A 19,644-nucleotide genomic window follows, 5' to 3' on the forward strand; every position below is an offset into this window, starting at 1 on the left:
ACTAATTTTTTAAAAAATGTGTGAAATTGTGAATTGATAATTCTCAAAACCGAAGAGTATGACCATTGGAACTAACCATGGAATTGGAAAATTATCCCCATCAAATAAAAAAAATGAATAAAAGAAGTCGAAAAGAGTAGGGGAAAAAATCCAAAGTTAAACCAAAACAACCCAAAAAAGAAGATAAGAAGTAGTAGAATGAAATAGAAAAGACAAAGAAAGGAAGAAAAGAAGGAGAAAGTAAAAAATAAAATAAAACAAAAGAAAGAGTAATAACAGTTGACTAATCGCTTTTAGCGTGGACAGCTAGGGTTTCTTCCTTTCTGGTAAGATGTGTAAGTAATATACTAACAGCCTGGGCCTTCATCATCATCATCATCATCATCATCTCTCTCTCTCTCTCTCTCTCTCTCTATGTATGTAATTTGTATAGAAAAATGCAGGCTGCCCAATCCTTGCTTTCTCTCACTCCTCCAATGGCAACACCCACAATGCCATCAATCTGAACCAGACTATCGCCAATCTACCACCATTGTCTCCTTCTCCTTCCACACTCTGCTCGGCGTTGCTCGCAGATTCTCAGCAATGCTGCCTCACAAGCTCACTCTGTTGCTTCCCATCTTCCTCATTTTGCTTCCTCTGGCCAGACCAGATCTGGCTTCTGAGCGGACTGCTCTCCTCGCTCTCCGTTCCTCGGTGGGAGGCCGAACCCTTCTCTGGAACATCACCTTGCAGAATCACTGTAAGTGGGCTGGCGTCCAATGCGACCATGACCAGGTCGTCGAGCTTCATCTTCCCGGTGTTGGGCTTTCCGGCCGGTTACCTAACGGCATTTTCGGGAACCTCACTCATCTCCAGACTCTCAGTCTGCGTTTCAACGCCTTGACTGGAAGTCTCCCTTCAGATCTCGCTTCTTGCGTCCACCTTCGGAATCTTTACTTGCAGCGAAACTTGCTCTCTGGAGAAATCCCTGAATTCTTGTTCTCTTTACCCGACATGGTTCGCCTTAATTTGGGGCACAACAATTTTTCCGGTGCGATTCCGCTAGAGTTCAACAAGTTGGCGAGGCTGAGGACTCTGTATCTCGAGAATAATCAGCTTTCAGGTTCCATTCCTGGGTTGAACCTGGAAAATCTCGAGCAGTTCAACGTGTCGAACAATTTGTTAAACGGGTCGGTACCGGTAAAGTTACAGACATTTTCCGAAGATTCATTTCTAGGCAATTCACTGTGTGGGAAGCCCCTCAAGCTGTGCCCAGGAGAAGGAGCTGCAATATCTCCGTCGGGTGAGATTGATAACAACAACCGGGGGAAGAAGAAGAAATTGTCTGGTGGGGCCATAGCTGGGATAGTCGTTGGATCTGTGGTGTTTCTCCTGTTGGTTCTGTTTGCTTTGATTCTGCTTTGCCGGAAGAAGAGTAGTAAGAAGTCGAGCTCCGTCGACATTGCTACTATGAAGCATCCAGAAACTGAAATTCCAGGCGATAAACCCGTTTCAGATGTGGAGAATAGTGGTCAAAGTAATGGGTATTCGGTAGCTGCTGTGGCCGCAGCAGCCATGACCGGAAACGGCAGAACAGAATTGAACAGCAATGACGGATCGAAGAAGTTGGCATTCTTCGGTAATTCACCGAAAGTGTTTGATCTGGAAGATTTGCTTAGAGCTTCGGCAGAGGTTTTGGGTAAAGGAACGTTCGGAACAGCTTATAAGGCGGTCCTGGAGGCTGGTCCGGTGGTGGCTGTGAAAAGGTTGAAGGATGTGACAATTTCTGAAAAGGAATTCAAGGAGAAGATTGAATTGGTTGGAGCAATGGATCATGAGAATTTGGTTCCTCTCAGGGCTTATTATTTCAGTAGGGATGAAAAACTTCTTGTCTATGATTACATGCCAACGGGAAGCTTATCTGCACTTTTGCATGGTGAGCATTTTCAATCTTTTTAAGATCCACTAATACTTGATTTCACATTTTTAGTAGATTTTGAAGGCATCATATATTCTTTGAAGATGAACTCCACAATTTCCACTCTTTTGGTGATTGTATTTATCCTCTTTTAGGGAATATGCATAATTGTTATTAGTGCCCAACTGTTGATTTCGTTGAATCTTTCAAAAGAGGGTGGGCTGAGAATCTGCATCCTTTAGAAAATGGGTTTTTCCATGCATCCTATTTGCAGTTCTTTTCAATTGCTTCCTCATAGATCTATATGGCTTTGGGTAGTACATACATGCAATTCCGCATCATCTTGTTCCATCTTCTGTTAGCCTAAAGATGGTGACATTGGCTGATAAATTTCTATATTATCATAACAATAACTTGAATTGGCTCCATATTTTTTATCAGCTTTACTTCCCAAAAAACTTCATTGTAACGAGTACGTGAAAAACATGAACCAGGAAACAAAGGGGCGGGTAGGACACCATTGAATTGGGAAATCAGATCAGGAATTGCGCTAGGAGCTGCTCAAGGCATCGAGTACCTACATTCACAGGGACCTAATGTTTCTCATGGAAACATAAAGTCATCCAACATCCTCCTCACCAAATCCTATGATGCCAGAGTGTCTGATTTTGGCCTGGCACATCTTGTTGGTCCTTCCTCCACTCCCAATCGGGTTGCTGGCTACCGTGCGCCAGAAGTTACTGATCCTCGCAAAGTTTCTCAGAAGGCAGATGTCTACAGCTTTGGAGTGCTGCTCTTGGAACTTCTGACTGGAAAGGCTCCCACACATTCTCTCTTAAACGAGGAAGGAGTAGATCTCCCAAGATGGGTTCAATCTGTTGTTAGAGAAGAATGGACTTCTGAAGTGTTTGATCTTGAGCTCCTCAGGTATCAGAATGTTGAGGAGGAGATGGTTCAATTATTGCAGCTTGCAGTTGATTGTGCAGCTCAATATCCTGATAAGCGCCCTTCAATGCCTGAGGTGAGGCAACGCATAGAAGAGTTACGTCGTTCAAGCCTGAAGGAGGATCAAGACCAAATTCAGCAGCCTGATCTGATCAATATAATGTAGATGACATATCTTCTCCATGATGGGTATGCTAAAAAAAGATCATATCATCTTTGCTTTGTTAAAAACCCAAAAAAAAAAAAGAGCCCATGTTTTCCGGTGCTTATGCTGTATTCTTTTATCTCGGTCCTTAAATTTTCTCAGCACCCAACTTTAAATTTTTCATCTTTTCTTTTTTATTTTCTTCTTCTCTTACAGTATCTTCATTTAATATTTCTTCCCCCCAATTTCTATCTCAATGAATAGCTTGAGGGGGTTGATGTCTGTTCCATTAGTCATTATTGATGGATTCTGGTTGATGTAATTATTACTCTTCTTTGCTTTAACATTGGCTTTTGCTTTGTTGAAAGTTGAAACTTTTTTCCTTGTCGGTGGCACGTATGATCACCCCTTTATTTGTTGCCAAAAATGGCTGAGGGCATGACATGAACCCCACCTTGTTAAAAGCATATTTATTTGATACCCCATTCACAAAAAAACTGATAATAATTCATCAGGCTCTTCACAGGTCGACTTCAACTGTGGCCTATGAAGAGCCTTATTGCATTTATTTATTTATTTATAATTTTATGCAATTATTTATCTTTGATAGATTAGATTTATATATAAGAAACTAGCACTTGTGAACATGAAACAAAATTAAGAGCCTTATGTTTTCACGTGAACTATGCTTTGAAAAGTTAATTTGGAATGATGTTAGGGAAGTTTAATCCAACAAACAACCCTAGAATATTAGTTCTTTCCGTACAATTTTTTCCATGCAAAAAGCATGCTCGTTAAAGTAAAGGTCTGATAGGACTTGTGGAATACAGAGTATCAGGTGGTCAGCCCCATCATGGGTCCCATTATGATAAACCAATTTTGTTATTGGTTTACAAAGACAAAGGTTAAGCCACTTCCTTCTTAACCTTTCTGGACATAGGATTTTAGAATTAAAACATCATGCGAAGTGACAAGCACTGGAAATAAACCTTCTCAGAAGTTATGGAGATTACAAAAACGAATGGCTTTATTTGGCAGACCAAATGTGAACAAGTGTAGGGGAGTGGCAGTTTTTGAAAGTTGAAAGTGAGGTTCTGATATAGTGGACCAACCTCTGCTTAATGCTCATATTTTGTTGCTATCTGCACCGAACCTTGCTGTTCTGTTCTGTTTAAATTGTTGTGATGTGAATTCAAATGAGGTTGCGAACGAATGAACAAGACAGTGATGTTTGTGTCTGTCTCCTGGTAATGTTGCTGTCTTATTACGTATCTTCTTTCACCCATTGGTGACCCCTTTTTTAGGACTCGTGCAGATATGGTATTTACACAAATACAAATAATGGAGGAGCCTTGTGAGTATCTAATTGAATATTTGAACGTTGAAAACTTGAAATTTCTCGTCTCTGTGCCAAGGGCCAAACTGAGTTTTTTTTTTTTTTGGTGGCTATTACTGCCGTTACATAAAAATGGACTTTATCTAACGGCTCCTTTTATCTCTTTCATGGACCTTAAATTGTTTAATTTTCCCCTGCGAAGCAGAGTTTCTAAATTCTTCTTGAGGCATTTCCTTTAATTTATTCTCGTTTTGTTTATACTGAAGGCAGATCTGATAACAACTGTTTAGAATGCAATATAATGAGTTTATATTTCTTTTGTAACAAATCAGACTACCCATAATATGATTTCCTCTCTTAAGATTTTATGCAATGTAAAAAACCCTCTCAATTGAATATCAATTAGAGTTATACTTGTTTCCGGATTAGGATTCAATGGGTGGCTTCAGTCTAGTCTCAACTATAATCGTTGAATCTCATTAATATTTAAAAACTATTAAAATATATTTCTCTCCCAAAATTCAAAACAATACTTACTATTAGAATACTCATCACATACTCTCCAAAAATTTAAAATTTAATACTTTCTTGATATTATAAAATAAAATTTTCAGCAACTATTTGATTTAATCAAATGATTGTTATAGTACCACATTAGACATTTATCAAATGAATAGACTTAAATTACTCATCAAATTCAAATCCTCTTTTTCCAGGAATGCTATTACCATTATCCTCTTATTACATATACATTTTCATTGAAAATAATCATACTTGTCAAAGACTCAAACATTAGTTTGTCACTCCATGAAAAACTAATTTATTCGATTAGACTTAACTCTTTGTTACTAACACCATAACTTCTTCAATGATGTAATAATTCAGACATGGACATTGCGTCCTCTTTTTCGCTACATCATAGGGGTATTATTGTAAGAATTTTGAAAAGAGAGATCACTTGAAATTACATAGCATTAGCTCCCCCTAAAAAAAATGATTAAAATATACTTTCACCCTTCTAACTTTATATAAAATTTTAATTTAATCTTTCAATTTTATAAATTATATTTTTAATCTGTTAATCTGACATTGTTAGTTTAAAATAATTGTTTTTTATTTCAATTATTATTTTATAAAAATTAAACTTCATACGTCAACATTTAAGAATATTATCAATATTTAAAAATTTAATATAAAAATTTGTTAGAATAAAATTAACTATGTTAAGTTTAAAGAATTAAAAAGACACTTTATAAAATTATGGACTAAAATGAAACGTATGAAATTAAAACTAAATATATACTTTAACCAAAATATATAGTTGATATCACATGGCATGTTCAGATTGGGAGAAAAAGAATGCAGTATATGCTTAGATTTAAGTACGAAAAAAATTGGCCTTGATTAGAAATCTTCTCTCTATTTATCCTGAACCTACAAAGGGAAATGCTCTTATTGCTGTGGTATTAAGAAAAGCAGCAACGTTTACACCACAGACCAATGCAAGCCACCAAAGTTGTGGCATGCATTTTCAAGCACTTGCAGCACTCAATTCATTCACAACACATCAAAAAAGATTGACACCCCAGTGTTGACCCTTGACCTAATAAATAAATTGCGCATCCTGAACCCGTTTGAGTTTTTTTTCCCCCATTTTTTTACCTGCACCCGTTTTCGAGACCCTTTAAAATCTCTGCAAAGCAAGAAATAAAAATTAGATCAGCAGAAAAGTTTTAAGACATGACGAAATGACAAGAGCGTTGCAGAATCATACATGTACAATGTATAAAAAAACCGTAGGTGAGTGTGCCCCTAGAAATTGCTCAGATCTGGCAAAAAGCCAAAAAACTAAATTCTGGGAGTCGACAGAGACGAGATTGTTTGTGCACTAGAATTTGGAGGTGGCTCATCTCTCAATCCCTTAGTGAGAAGATCATAGTTGATTGATGCAAGCTGGGAAAGATTCTGAAAACCCAAGGGAAACATTCATAATGAAGAGGGGTAAATGATAAAAAAACATAACATGCTAGACAAGCCGGGGCTTGAGATGCTGCAAAATTTGACTTCATTCCTACTAATACTTGAATATGCATTTGGTTAGATCATAAAGAAAGCATAATATACTTTACGTGAGATAATTACCTTGAAGGAAAAATTACTGAAGGAGTAATTGATAGAGGAACCAGGCTCAAACCCTGCAAGACCACCACATTCATCCCCCTGCTTATAGGTTTTCCCAAGAGTAAGTCAGCCCACAGTAATTAAAAAGATAATTCAACAGTGTTCATTTAAACCTGATAATATCTATAAATGTGTATACCACTTCATCTTGACGATTGCTCAAGCAACTACTACTACCACTTAAGCTATCACAATCACTGTATTCATCTATATCACTAGCTGGATAAACGAGGCCATCAGATGCATTCCATGAATAGCGGCTTGTGAAATAACTAGTGTCCAGAGCACTATCAGAAGAAGGCACAAATGCAGCCTGCAAAAACAATAAATGCCTTAAGAATTCTACCCAAGACATTCACATCAAATATGAGTTAAACCATTATGTGAAAGGAGTTCATACTTTCTGCCGGGCAAGAGTATCCCAGTTTATATCCTTGAAGAAAATATGCTGCTTCACCTGGATCATACAGACGTGTATTACTTTTGACATTTTAAGGTTTGGCAAAAAAAGAAAAAAGAAAAAAGATAAACTATATGATTATCTAGAGAATTTATTGCACCTCCGATGCTCCCCTGGCTCCAAGTCTCTGATTAGGATCTTCAGTCAGTAACCTAAGAAGTTCAAATCTCAATCACTAAACATTTTAAAAAAGAATTAAGAAAAAAATCCAGTTATCTTGACAGAGAGTGCAACCACTGGACTGACAAAGAAAATCATAAAATCTCCAATGTGAAAAGGTGCCTCAAACTTAAAGAAGCTTGGATTGATAGATTGATAACATTTGGATTTCAGTACAGCAAATAATAAGTTAAGCCCTAGAACTAGAAGAGACATCATTACAGATCTTTTAAGAAACAGACAGTGAAAGTTCAATAATTTTGCAAATTTCTCCACTAAATGGGAGAAATACTTACTTTTGGTCAAGTTCCTAAGGACAAATTTCACTAAAATAATGTGAGCTAAGGTAGCAAAGGTAACATTTACAAGACCAAGCAGCAAATATCAATCAAAGATACTAAAAACATCACATACAAGAGATCAACAAGCCAAAAACCAAAGACTTACCTAATCCCTATGATAAGAACAGTGAAACAAAAAAACAAGTACAATGAAAGGTAAAATATTATATTACCGATCAATAAGATCTTGTGCTTCAGGACTCATTTCTTCTGGCACCCGGGGCCATGGTATATTACGATTAAGGATATTATCAAATATCATCTATAAACACAAAAACAACCAAATCTTCCAGTGAGAACCTTTTCATTTCAAGTTTGTTACTGTTAATCACAGACAATTAATTCGGCAATTTAAGTATATAGAACAATATAATGTCAGAAGACCACATTATCTCCCAATGCACCAAAGGTTAACCAAGATACAAAAATAATTTAGAAATCAAACACAATTACAGGGAGAAAATAAAACTTGAGAGGCAACCGGATACAGATTGAGTAACCATATGAGGATGGCATTATGCAATCTAATTGAGTAGTATAGCTTAAATTGGCACCATCATGAAAAAACAAGATTTTGCACCATGAATAATGCCAGCAAGAAAAAATGCTGACAGATTAAAAGCAACCGGAAAAAAGTCACATTTGTCATGCAAATTTATCTCCAGCAACTAAATGGATGTGATTCGTTATAAGGGAAAAAAAAATTGACACCAATGACAGGGAGAGAAGAAAACTTGAGAGGCAACCAGATATATCGATTGACTAACAGGAAGTGGAAGGCCTAATGCGCGCTTCAACTGAATATGATTACTTAAATTGACACCATCACCAAATAACAAGGTGTTGAACAACATAAGAACAATGCCAAAAAGACAACGTTGAAAAATAAAACCCAAAAAAAAAAGGCCACATTCATCATGCAAATTGATCCTAGGGAATTAACTTGGTTGCACTAATCAATCATGGTACTGTATACATCCACAAAAGTGATGGAAGCAAAGGTAAATGCAAAACAGGGAAACTGAAACAGGGATCCCATATATAGATACACATCACACAAAGATGTGGGGTACAAACCTGAGGATGCTCTGCATTGAAAGGTGGAATGCCAACAAGCAATTCAAATAAAATAACACCAACAGACCACCAATCAGCAGTATACCCTGCAAAATTTGCACAAATACTTATTCATGCAATGTTTATAATAATAGATACAAAATATGTATATAGCATAAGCTTCATCAGTATCCAGTATAACTTGGGAAAAGAGTTCAGTAACTCCAAAAGAGTCTGGTAGTTATATCAACTAACGCCTATCAAGTAATTTCACTGAAGGGGCAAATATCTTTCCAGTCTGTGTTCAGCATCATTAAGTGTGTGTGTAGTTTTTAATTTGTCAAAAGTCCATTTGCTGAAAGTTCATTCTACAAAAGTTAGTTTAGTGAAAATCAGTTGCCAAAATGAAATTTGTGTTTAGATACATTTTTTCAAAAGTCAGTTTAGTAAACTGAAAGTTATTTGAATTAATGATAATCGTGCTTTTGAAATGTACTTTTGAATATATAATGACCAAAAAAAGTCATTGGTTTATGATAATTGATAATTTTTGTTATACAAATATAATATACTCGAAATGTTTAAAAAATTAAAATGACATAAAAATTTAATATGTTAAATAATAAGAATAAAAAATATATAGTTTAATATTAGAAAAAATTAAAACATAACGAGGGTATTATGATCATTTATAAAAGTAGGTACAACCCAACTCCCGTTTGCAATTTCAAATCCACCAAAAAATAGAGTTGGCGAACCCACATTTCAACTCATTTAAAAAGTCATTTTGTTCACTTAAAAATTACCTAGACAACATTTAACATCCCAAAAGTTGAAAAGTGGATTTCAAATGTCAAACCTTGATTACCCAACCGCACCCTAAGTTCTTTCCAAACATCATCATCAAGATAATGTTCCCTAATAACGAGAAAAGTCCAATCGATAACTTAAGAGGCAAATAAAGTTGAAAAAAACTTGGCAATTTAAAATGGAAAAAAGGTCTATACAAACCATGGCCAGTTCCCAAGAGAATCTCCGGTGCTAAATAATCAGGCGTACCCACAGCAGAACGTTTCTTCCTTCTTTCACTTTGATGCTCAGATGTAGATAACTGAGGTTCATCATCACCGAGTAGGGATGTCCCACTCACTGCTGGACCAGACAAATCATCAGTGCTGTTGATTAGACCTACTTTTGAAAGCCCAAAATCCGTCAGCTGCATGAGTAAACAAACAATATTGAAGTTTTGACAAGTTGACAATTGTAACACCAGTATGTGTAGAATTTATTCAAGAGGGACCCGAGAATATATAAAAGTTAAAATTCAAAAGCATGCCACTGTAGCTTAAAAGATGTATAAATTTTATCTATCATTTAAAGCTTGATTGTTAAGGTCAAGTGAGAATTTTAAAACTCGTTTATCACCTTCCATGGGAACTCACAAAGCCACAGACCAGTTATGTTGAGAGAAAGCATGCTTCAGTAGAAATACATAGAGTTTGGCTAAACAGATATATAACAGATAAAACAATGATATTGAGCCAGAATCCTATACCCAAGTCAAACAAAGTCAACATAAATGTAATCCAACCAAAAACATTTAATTTTTGAAGTTTAAAATGGAAGACTGCTGAAATCAACTCCAAGTAAATGAAGATAAAGATAATATTTTTTGAAGTAACCTTAATATGACCATCATGAGCAATCAACAAATTGTCAGGCTTCAAGTCACGATGAACCACCCTAAGTGAATGCAAATATTCCAATGCAAGCACCTGCAATTGGATAGAATATTAAAGACGACTGTATTATTGTGTCATGTCCTTTCTGTTATTGCCAGAGAGACAGAAAGAGGATCAATAAATACCACTTCAGCAATATATACACGAGCAACCTCCTCATCCAGGCAGCCCAGATTCCTCAATAATGAATAGAGGTCACCTCCATTAAGATATTCCATGACAAGATACAAGTTCTCACTGCATGTAAATGAATAGAAGAAACGAACCTAATACAAATCATACTAATGTTAGCACAATTTCCAATCCTCCAAGAATAGAATAATTAGCATGTTAGACCTGCTCACCACAAAAGGATTGCGCACTGTAATTAAGATATCACGTTCTGCTAATATACTTTCCACAGCATTCTTACGGATCATGTCTGCCTTCTTAAGAACCTGTTATGAAATGAGAATGATATTGTAAGGGACTAAAGAGTAAAGTATGTATTAAAAGAATAGAAACAAACTAACCATACAATAAGAGATAAGGCCCAATACAGCCAAGCACCAAATTCATCACATCAAATTACCTCTATGGAAACACAGAAAAATGCATATAGGTGAAAAGTACTAAATAATTTCAGGAAGCAATCAATAAGAATTCATGTATAGACTTAAAATACATAGGCACACACGTACAGACTCACATGACACCAGCAATGGGAAGGATGAAAAATATAATAACATGACCATCTGCAAAATGCTGATCATAAAGAAGCATTCCACAGTCACTGTTTCCCAATTCCCACTCATCAGCACCAAAGCCTAACAACTTACTATTTTCCAAGATAAAGTGATTACATTCAACAAAAATAGAACTGACAGCTAAAGATCATAAAAACGGAAATATAAACAAAGGGAAAGTTTTGCTCAAACTCCACACAAACACCCTTCAGCTTCAGGTCACCAAACATTGCTTATACAAGGCATAGAAGCAGCATAAAATATAATAACCTTTATTGCAAAAAGATCCCCAGTTATTCTCTTTTTAGCCAAGAAAACCCGTCCAAATGCCCCCCGACTGATAGGTTTTATAATCTCAAAATCATCAATTGTTGTACGGTCCTTTGAAGGATGGATAGGGCTCGTTCTCAAGCTACGAACCACATCATCATCCAAGGGAGCATCTTCATCAATAACAGTACTCGTTATGTCTATCTTTTCATCTTCCACCATCTCAGTAAGCTGCAAATACTTCTCCCTGCCAAAAACCAATCTTCAACAAAAGGTTGCAGAAAACAATTTGAAAAGGCACAAGTAGTCAAGTACAACCACAGAAAATTGCAAAAACTTGGCTTAACTTTTAACAGGATGCTAATTAGAGATTTCAAATAGCCAGTGGCTAGAGACACATAAGGGGGTTTCAGCATATGGAGTCTAGTCATAAAATCTCTTGGTTATTCTATTGGATAATGAGGTTAAGACCTCATCTTTGAACATTTATCCCTGTTGTATTTAGTAAGAATTCACCAAAATTTGTATTCACTAATAATCAAGTGCTGCTGCATATAATTGACTTGAGTGCTTTCCTTTTACTAGGTGTTGAGAAACAATACATGCGGAACTCCTAGTGGATAAGAAGTTTATTGATATCTAGATTCTTATAGTTTATTATCGTTTATGTGTATAATTAACTTTTATTATTATCTTTTGGAGCTCATTGCATTGTTAATCTTTATCATCACAGTATTACAACGATAAGGGTTGCCAGCAAGACGTGTGTAGCCTACCCATACATATTTTTGTTCTTATCTTAAATTTGAGCCTTGTTTTGAGGTAGAAGAGTAGCATTAATGACGTATACTTTTCAGGGTCAGAGCTCTGCAACTTTTTGTCAACCAGAACTGTAGATTTGAGCAATCGAATAATTCTATTCCATCAGAGAATGTACAGGACGATATATACTGATAGTGGGAATCAGAAATCCCAAGAAAATAGGGAGAGAATCAGAAAGAATAATGCATGGTCAACCTCCGCAAAATATCCTTCCTACATATGGCAACTAAATTAAATACAATATATCTAATATTTGCAGGAGAGATATATGGCTTACCAACAAGAACAGATTCCAGTAACTGAAAAAATTCCAACAAGATCCTTTCAGTCCTAAAATCCCTAGTTACCTAAAGTTTTTCATTGGTTGAGATCATAATTGTTTGATTGGTTTTGCAGTTAACTTTCTACCGCAAACTTGTGAGGTGCTGGTAGAAGCTTAACTCAAGTTGTCACACCCTAAGTTGTTACAGTAGTTGTTAAGCGGCAAGTTAAAGTTTGAGATAGTTATTCAATGGTTAAACTTAAAAGAAGCACGCAGACACACAGCACTTGGAGAATAGAAACTAGAATTGCAAGTTAACAGGTGTTGCAGAAAACAACCCAATCTGTGGAGACCAGTGGAAAGAAGATTGAGGACTACTCAAAAGATGCAAATTAAAATATTCTGAGAACTTTTCCTTGTCACTTCTCAAGAATGCCATTATAGGAAGTATTAGTTGATATCAATTTATTGAGTTACGTTTAAATATGAGAGGAACATTATGAGTTATGGTGCAAGTGCAATGTTAAGTGCCTCAATCTAGGTACATCATAATTTTTAAAATTTAAATTGGGATTCAGCATCTAGGTGCCCTACTCCAGATATGTTCTATATTTAAATTGGATGCAGATATGTCTGAATATGTCCCATTTTTTAATTGAGTTTATTTGGAGATTGTAACAAGCTACAGACTGTATAATCTTCAGCTTAAGGGCCAATGCTGAGAAACCTATCTAAGTGGAACTCTCAATGGATTAGGAATTGATCATTATCTACAGTCTTACAAGGGTATTATTCTTTAGAAGTCTCAGCTATCCTTAATCATTATCTCTAGGAGCATATCTTATATTAATCTCTATCTTCCAAGTGCTATAAAAAAAAAAAAAAAAAAAAGATGAGAGAGGGCTACCAGAGTAAGGCAAGTGTGTGAGCATTGAGCAACATTCCAATTTGTCATATCTTAATAATAAATTTTACAATGTGAAATCACTGCCACATATACAGACACAAAGTACTAACCGTATCAACTTCTCAATGCGTGCTCCAAAGGTCTCCACTGTAAGTGCATCAAATTTTCTTCGGTCTAAAACAACTTGCAAATCATCAAGACAAGATAGTAGATATGACGTTGAGCGATCATCATCCAAAGGAGCATTTGCTACACACCGTGCTATATCAGCAAGTTCATTCATCTACAATTTCCAAAAAGGAGTATCTTGAGAAAATAGACTAACATAAACTCATAGTTTAGTATGAGAAAACACAAAAAGACCACAGTTCTCTGAAGCTCGTTTCAACTTTCAACAATAACAACAACAATAATGCTGACTTATCAACCAAAGACTGAACAAAACAAAACTTTACAATGTCAACCTCTAATCCACAAATTCTTCTCATAACAATCAAGAAAGATCATTTTCGAAGTGGCAACCACTATCCCTTTGATGTCCAACAAAATGAATCTTTGTTTTGCTTAGTTATCAGTGGCATGCCATGGAGCAGTACTATAGGCATTGCAAGTTTCATATGGCACATGCTCATGTGCCAAACGATAATGGTAAGTTAACCTGCCCTTAGCTCTCACCATTACCACTACAATGTCTCTTCACATCTCACCATTACCGCTACAATGTCTCTTCATATCACACTGGAGTTGTTATGTTGGTCAGCACTTCCATGTTGCATATTGGCTTCAGGAGTACCAATGGGGAAAGTGTGCTGCACACCATCAACCATGTGTCTTACTCAAATCAACTACTTAAATTAACCACTGAAACCAACTTCCACACCACTCACATCCATTCATATCCCCCTTTTCCCTAAGTTCATCTTCACATGCTTCTTAGTCCTTGAATTCTTTCATGGCCAAGTTCATTAGACTAAACACCACTACCTTATATGCATGAATATATATATAAATCACCAAACATCATGCCCACACAAGCACATATATAATAAGTTGGTCAAACATTGCAGACAAAACATGGAGAAGAAAGGGCATGCCTGTGGAAAATCATCATGCTCAGAATAAGCGCCCTTGCCTGCCAAGAGTAAATCAATCTGACTCGTCCTTGGCGTCATTAAGGGAGACCTAGGAGTAATGCTCCCTGCAGATGAAGTTGCCATACCTTGGTCAGACTTTGGACCAAAACGAGTTTTACATGATATCGGAGGTAGTGCCTTGAGGTCATCCATAAAAGCAGAATTATCAGCTTCAGGGAAGCAGTCTAACATATCCTCTGAGCCTCTTCGAGACCAATCACTAAGTTTTGGAGAGAGAACATCAGATTCTTCAGTCATACTTGAATTTGACACCTTTCCAACATCAGGACTTCCCACTATTTGCTGGATATCCTTTTGCATACATGATTCCATCATCTTTTCTAAAGTGTCAGCAATTCTGACAAGCCGCTCATTTACACTCAGACCCTTCTGATCACATCTATCAGCAATTGCACAAACCCTTGAATGTTCTTCAACATGCAAAGTAGGAACTTGCTCCTCACATATACGACAGATTATTGAGTTCTCCTCAACCATGCCCTGATGATCACCCCAGTAGCCCCAAGAAACTTTGTGTTGGTGTTTGGAAGCATGTTCTTGGGTATCTTTAATAAGCTCAGATGGCTTAGCAGCTGACAGATCTGCATCAGAATTTGATCTCTTATTAATTGATAGCTTTGAAGGTTCAACCATTCCAAGATTCTGGTCCTTCAACTCAGCTGCTCCTTTTGGGCTTTTACTTGTTGGAGATAGGAATTTCTTCCAAGCAGCAATCCGATCCATGCTTGAAAAAGAATCTTGATTTGAAGCATCACCAGCACGATGAAGAAGTTTTTCTGGCTGCATAGCATCTTTCTTCAATTCCAAGCTATGTTGCTCCTGACTATAAGACTTTTTATTAGAAGCTTTTGACACCTTTGAGGCCTTCGCTGCAGTCAAACTTTTTCCATCCCTTCCCAAACCAGGAGTAATCCGTTTTTCAGCAGAGTGCAAGACTCTAGAATGATGGAGATTCAAAACATGCTCATCCTCTGCCAAACCACTTTCCTTGTGGAATTGCAATAACCTTGTACATCTTGTGAGAATGAACAGCATTCGAGTGTGAAGCCGTTTAAGCATTCCAGGAGGAAGTTCTTGACGTTTATCATCCAATTCCTGAACAATTCCTTCACATTGAAGCCAAAACTCCCCAGGTGAAGTCATAGCACAGCTCCTAGCCAAAACTAGCAAGTCCTCAATTGTCTCTTGCCACTCAGGATGAGTATCTGCATTTTTCTCAAGAATTCCAACCAGATCAGCTGCAAAAATAGCCAACTCAGAATTCACTTCTTCCTTTTCTTTATCAAATTTTGCCCGAATTATAACCAAGATCTCCTGCAAAGAACAGCAAAGTGATTAAATTACATTCTTCTCAAAACAAATGCACCTCCTACAGCAAATTGCAAGAAATGAAATCTAAAGTGTAAAGTACCTCCAAGTTATTTAATCTTCGAGCCTTCCAAAATGGAAAAGGACGAACAACACCTTTGGAGTTCAGCTCATGAGAAAAACTTTTAATGTCATTAGGAAACCTCTTTCTCGGTGCACTAGTAACACGTAACAAAGCTTGAAAACGAGGAGATTCAGACTCCTTTGGGTTTTCATAATCATATGCTGTCTGGAAAGAAGGAAGGAAAACTTACAGTCATAATATATTAATAAGTACTGTACAGCACTAAGCAACTCATTGAGGCAAAAGTTAAATGGATCAAAAGTAACTAAGAAAGACAGTGCATAAATCTACAGTACCTCTGGAGTGCAAGCACCTGCACTTCGTAAGCATTCAGATTGAACCTGCGTCGATTCTTGTCTCCCTCCTGGATTAGGAGATATGATTTAAAAAAATAGAATTTAGAGAAATGGTTAAATTGAAGACTTGACAGTTATTTCAGTGGAAAAAAAAATACAGTAACAATGAGAAGCAGCTCAGCAATTGCTAGTGGATAAACCTCAACAGCTAACAACTACACAAGAATATACACTGCAAACATGACAACGAATACTAAAACAAAATAACATAAGCTTTAACTCAAAGGTAATATCTAGCCCTGTATATAGCATGTATAGAGTGACGGAAATAAGGACAAGAAGGATGCCTACTTCGTATGAGAAGACATCTCAAAGTACACAATATTCTTCATGCCCCAATGAGAAGACAAGTGCAGTATCTCATAGGACAACTTTAAACCATGTTAATGTGAATATACCAACTGCAGCAGGATAACATGACAACAAAGACTCTCAATTCAAATGTTCTGCATTGTGTTTGTTGAGTAAAGATTTTAATTGCGGAAGAGTACTTGATATTTTCTTTATCACATGTTATGATAAACAATGTTAGATTTTCAAATTTGGGACTCACTTGGTTCAATTGCATTACTTTCTTGAAGTTAATATATGAATTCCTTGGTTACTTTTTTATTTCCCAGGAAGTTACAATTATCTTTTTAAAAAAATATAATCCCCCAAATCCTTAATATAAGGCAAACTTTGAAAGCTTTTTTTAGTTCTTAATATAAAGTAAAGTTAGAGTAATTAATGTTTCTTCCAATTTTACCCCTTGTTCATTTATTATCATTTGAATTCTTAGACAACAATTTATTGTGGTTATTAATTGCAAAGAAGGGCAAAATTGAAAAGTTACATATTTTTTAACAATTTTAAAAATATAGCTATCATTTCTTAATAAGCATGAAGTTGGTTAAGTTTGTCTTGTATTAAGGACTGGAAGGAGTATATTATTTTTTTTTAATTTGAAAGACAATATACTAGAGAAGTAGAACTTACCTAGGTATTGCTCGGTAAGTTACTTCCCTAGTTGTGAGGGAAGCAAGAGTCTTAACTTCCTGGAAAGTTGAAACTTTTAGCAAACCAAGCAAGATATATGTCCATACTTCCAAGAAGTATGACTTCCCCTCCCTACATACCCATAAGCAAACGACCCTTTAGTTGATTGTTTGATATTAGGGATGGTATGCACCAAGTTATTTTTTTTTTTTTAAATTCCTTGTCTAAATCCAAAACATAAATTCGCCATCAGAGCCCTAGCTAAATACCAAAAACTGTTATACTTCTCATATTTACACTGAAAATGCACCATGTCCAAAGTATTTGAAACTCACAAATTACCAATGCCCATGTTCATATTTCAAAATGCAGTTCAGCTAGATTTTAGACAGCTCTTTTGCAACTTTTAGTTAATATTTGTGAACTTCAAAAGCATTAAACTAACCAAAAGAAAGAAGTAATAAATGGAGTCAGTGATGAATAAAACTATAATATATTCTACAGACAATTACCTACATTCATGTCAATTATTATCCATTTATACAGATTTCAGATATCAGGAACCCACAAAATCAATACGGATATCTAATTTTAATATCCTGGCCATATGTCCTTATACGCTAATTTATTAGATCGGATATTGGATATTTGTTTCGTTGGGATATCTGAAAAACCTGCCACATTGCCTTGTTCAATTCTGTAGGAAAGTTCAAGACACTTCTAAGGTAGGTTTTCGGGAGAGCATTATTACTCAACAATTTGAACTTTCTCGCCTTTGGTGATCCATATTTCAATTTGATACCTCATCATTTAACCAATAAAATCGATAATCAAATGCACTCAAATGTACAAATTCCCACAAATTAAAGTTTTGGAAAACAATATCTTTTTGCCTGATTCATTTTAAAAAATCTGTAACAACCTCGAAAAAGACTATAGTTTCTCTGCAGCTTCTGCTCGTAAAAACGTTTGACAATTTTCTTTGAAAGGAAAGCGCATGCCTCCACACACATCTTTAAACCAAGTCAAAGATCGACATGAAAAATGCACAGCCTAGCGCATAATGAACTCAGTGGTAAATTTGGGCGCAGACGAGACATTCACAATTGGAAATGAGCAAAAATGTAAAAATAAGACTCATGTCACAGAAATCGAGATAGAATGCAAACCTGATCCGGATGACGATTCTGCGTTCTGTAGCCGCGACCGTGGCAATACATTAGGGCTCTGGTCCCTGGACGGAGCACTCCCAGTTGACATACTATCCGAATTGCTTCCATTATCAACCCAGTTTCCACTTCCAAAGCTCTCTTGAAACGCCACTTTACGGTAATTAACCGGCTCCTTCATTTTTCCATCATCACTACCGGGCTTGGAGAGATTACTCACACCAAGTGTCGACCCTTTATCATTCCTAAAGCCGAAGAAGCTCTCCTGTGGCAGTGGTCCTGATCTCGTCTTTATCCTATTCAATCCGAGGGAAGATGCTAAAATTGGCGAAACCGATGATGAGGACGATTCCTTCCCACTAGCAGCACCCGCCGCCGCAGCAACCATCTTCGACTTCAACCCAGAACTCGCTGACAAACTGGAAACCAATTCCCCACCGGAGCTTGGCTTCGACGATCTCCCGCGGGACTCTTGCTGAGTCTGACTGTCGTTTCCTTTGGCATCCTTCTTCTTAGTCCCGTACATCAGTTGCGTTGGGCGGCAAGCATCGCCGAAACCATTGGCACTGGCAGTCTTAGCGATCTGGGAGTCCTTAGCAGTTGATTTGGGCTTCTTCTTGTCGGATCTACTGGGGGAATTGGAGCCGAATGATTGGGGGCTACTGGGTGATCCATCGGGGCTGGAAGAGTCGGATTTCTTGAAGTTGAAGAACCTGCCTTTGAAGACCATTGTCGAGGGAGCAAGGTGAGAAGAAGAAAGTGGGGATATTGGTGCAGCCCTAGCATAGATGCAGGGCTGCAGAGACTGACATTGATGAAGAAAGTGTAGTTTTTGCACAGTGCGCGAACAAGGAAGTTGTTCTGGAAAGTGAAAGGTGGTTGTCTCCTTCAAAAGCTTGGATTTGTGGACTGGGTTGATAAAATATATGACTTCGTGAGGAAAGGGGGCGAACGACCCTGAAAGAGCGAATTGACCAAACGAGGTGGAAATCTTTCAGGACAGGGCAGAATGAGAGCCGCTGTATGCGAGAAAATGTCCTTCAATGCTACAGCAATTTTAAATTATTCCGTAAGAATATAACAATAACATTTTATTTTTTAAGAAAATATTGTGAAAAAAAAATGAAAAAGTACATTAGTAATTTTTTGATGAAAAGTACATTATTATTTTAAATTATTGTATGTGAGAAAATGTCCCTGAATACAAAATACAACAATTTTAAATTATTCCTTAAGAAAATAACGATAACATTTTATTTTTTTTAAGAAAATATTGTGAAAAAAAATGAAAAAGTACATTATTA

General features: G+C 36.6%; 2 protein-coding genes across 3 annotated transcripts; one reads left to right on the plus strand and one right to left on the minus strand.

The window, feature by feature from the left end:
* The first annotated feature begins 585 nt into the window (after nucleotides 1-585).
* LOC129322044 (probable inactive receptor kinase At1g48480) lies at nucleotides 586-3,357 on the plus strand. Its single transcript, XM_054968075.1, has 2 exons — nucleotides 586-1,918; nucleotides 2,395-3,357. The coding sequence occupies exons 1-2, from the start codon at nucleotides 586-588 to the stop codon at nucleotides 3,009-3,011; spliced, it is 1,950 nt and encodes a 649-aa protein (XP_054824050.1). The 3' UTR covers nucleotides 3,012-3,357.
* Nucleotides 3,358-5,671: 2,314 nt separating this feature from the next.
* LOC129322028 (probable serine/threonine protein kinase IREH1) lies at nucleotides 5,672-19,334 on the minus strand. 2 transcript variants are annotated; one of them, XM_054968060.1, is made up of 18 exons: nucleotides 18,341-19,334; nucleotides 16,134-16,201; nucleotides 15,817-16,002; nucleotides 14,346-15,719; nucleotides 13,362-13,534; nucleotides 11,261-11,507; nucleotides 10,610-10,702; nucleotides 10,391-10,531; nucleotides 10,206-10,298; nucleotides 9,535-9,739; nucleotides 8,545-8,630; nucleotides 7,641-7,729; nucleotides 7,068-7,119; nucleotides 6,908-6,964; nucleotides 6,647-6,820; nucleotides 6,469-6,549; nucleotides 6,101-6,291; nucleotides 5,672-6,019 (listed from the first exon to the last, which is right to left on the minus strand). In XM_054968060.1, the coding sequence occupies exons 1-17, from the start codon at nucleotides 19,068-19,070 to the stop codon at nucleotides 6,175-6,177; spliced, it is 3,966 nt and encodes a 1,321-aa protein (XP_054824035.1). In that variant the 5' UTR covers nucleotides 19,071-19,334; the 3' UTR covers nucleotides 5,672-6,019; nucleotides 6,101-6,174. The 2 variants fall into 2 exon arrangements, with proteins under 2 accessions (XP_054824035.1, XP_054824042.1); XM_054968067.1 differs by having other exon boundaries at nucleotides 6,469-6,546; nucleotides 18,341-19,332.
* Between the last annotated feature and the right edge of the window lie 310 nt (nucleotides 19,335-19,644).

This window comes from Prosopis cineraria, unplaced genomic scaffold (genome assembly GCF_029017545.1).
Source record: "Prosopis cineraria cultivar Desert tree isolate PC_DT_omini unplaced genomic scaffold, ASM2901754v1 PC1, whole genome shotgun sequence".
In the NCBI taxonomy this organism is placed as follows: Eukaryota; Viridiplantae; Streptophyta; class Magnoliopsida; order Fabales; family Fabaceae; genus Prosopis; species Prosopis cineraria.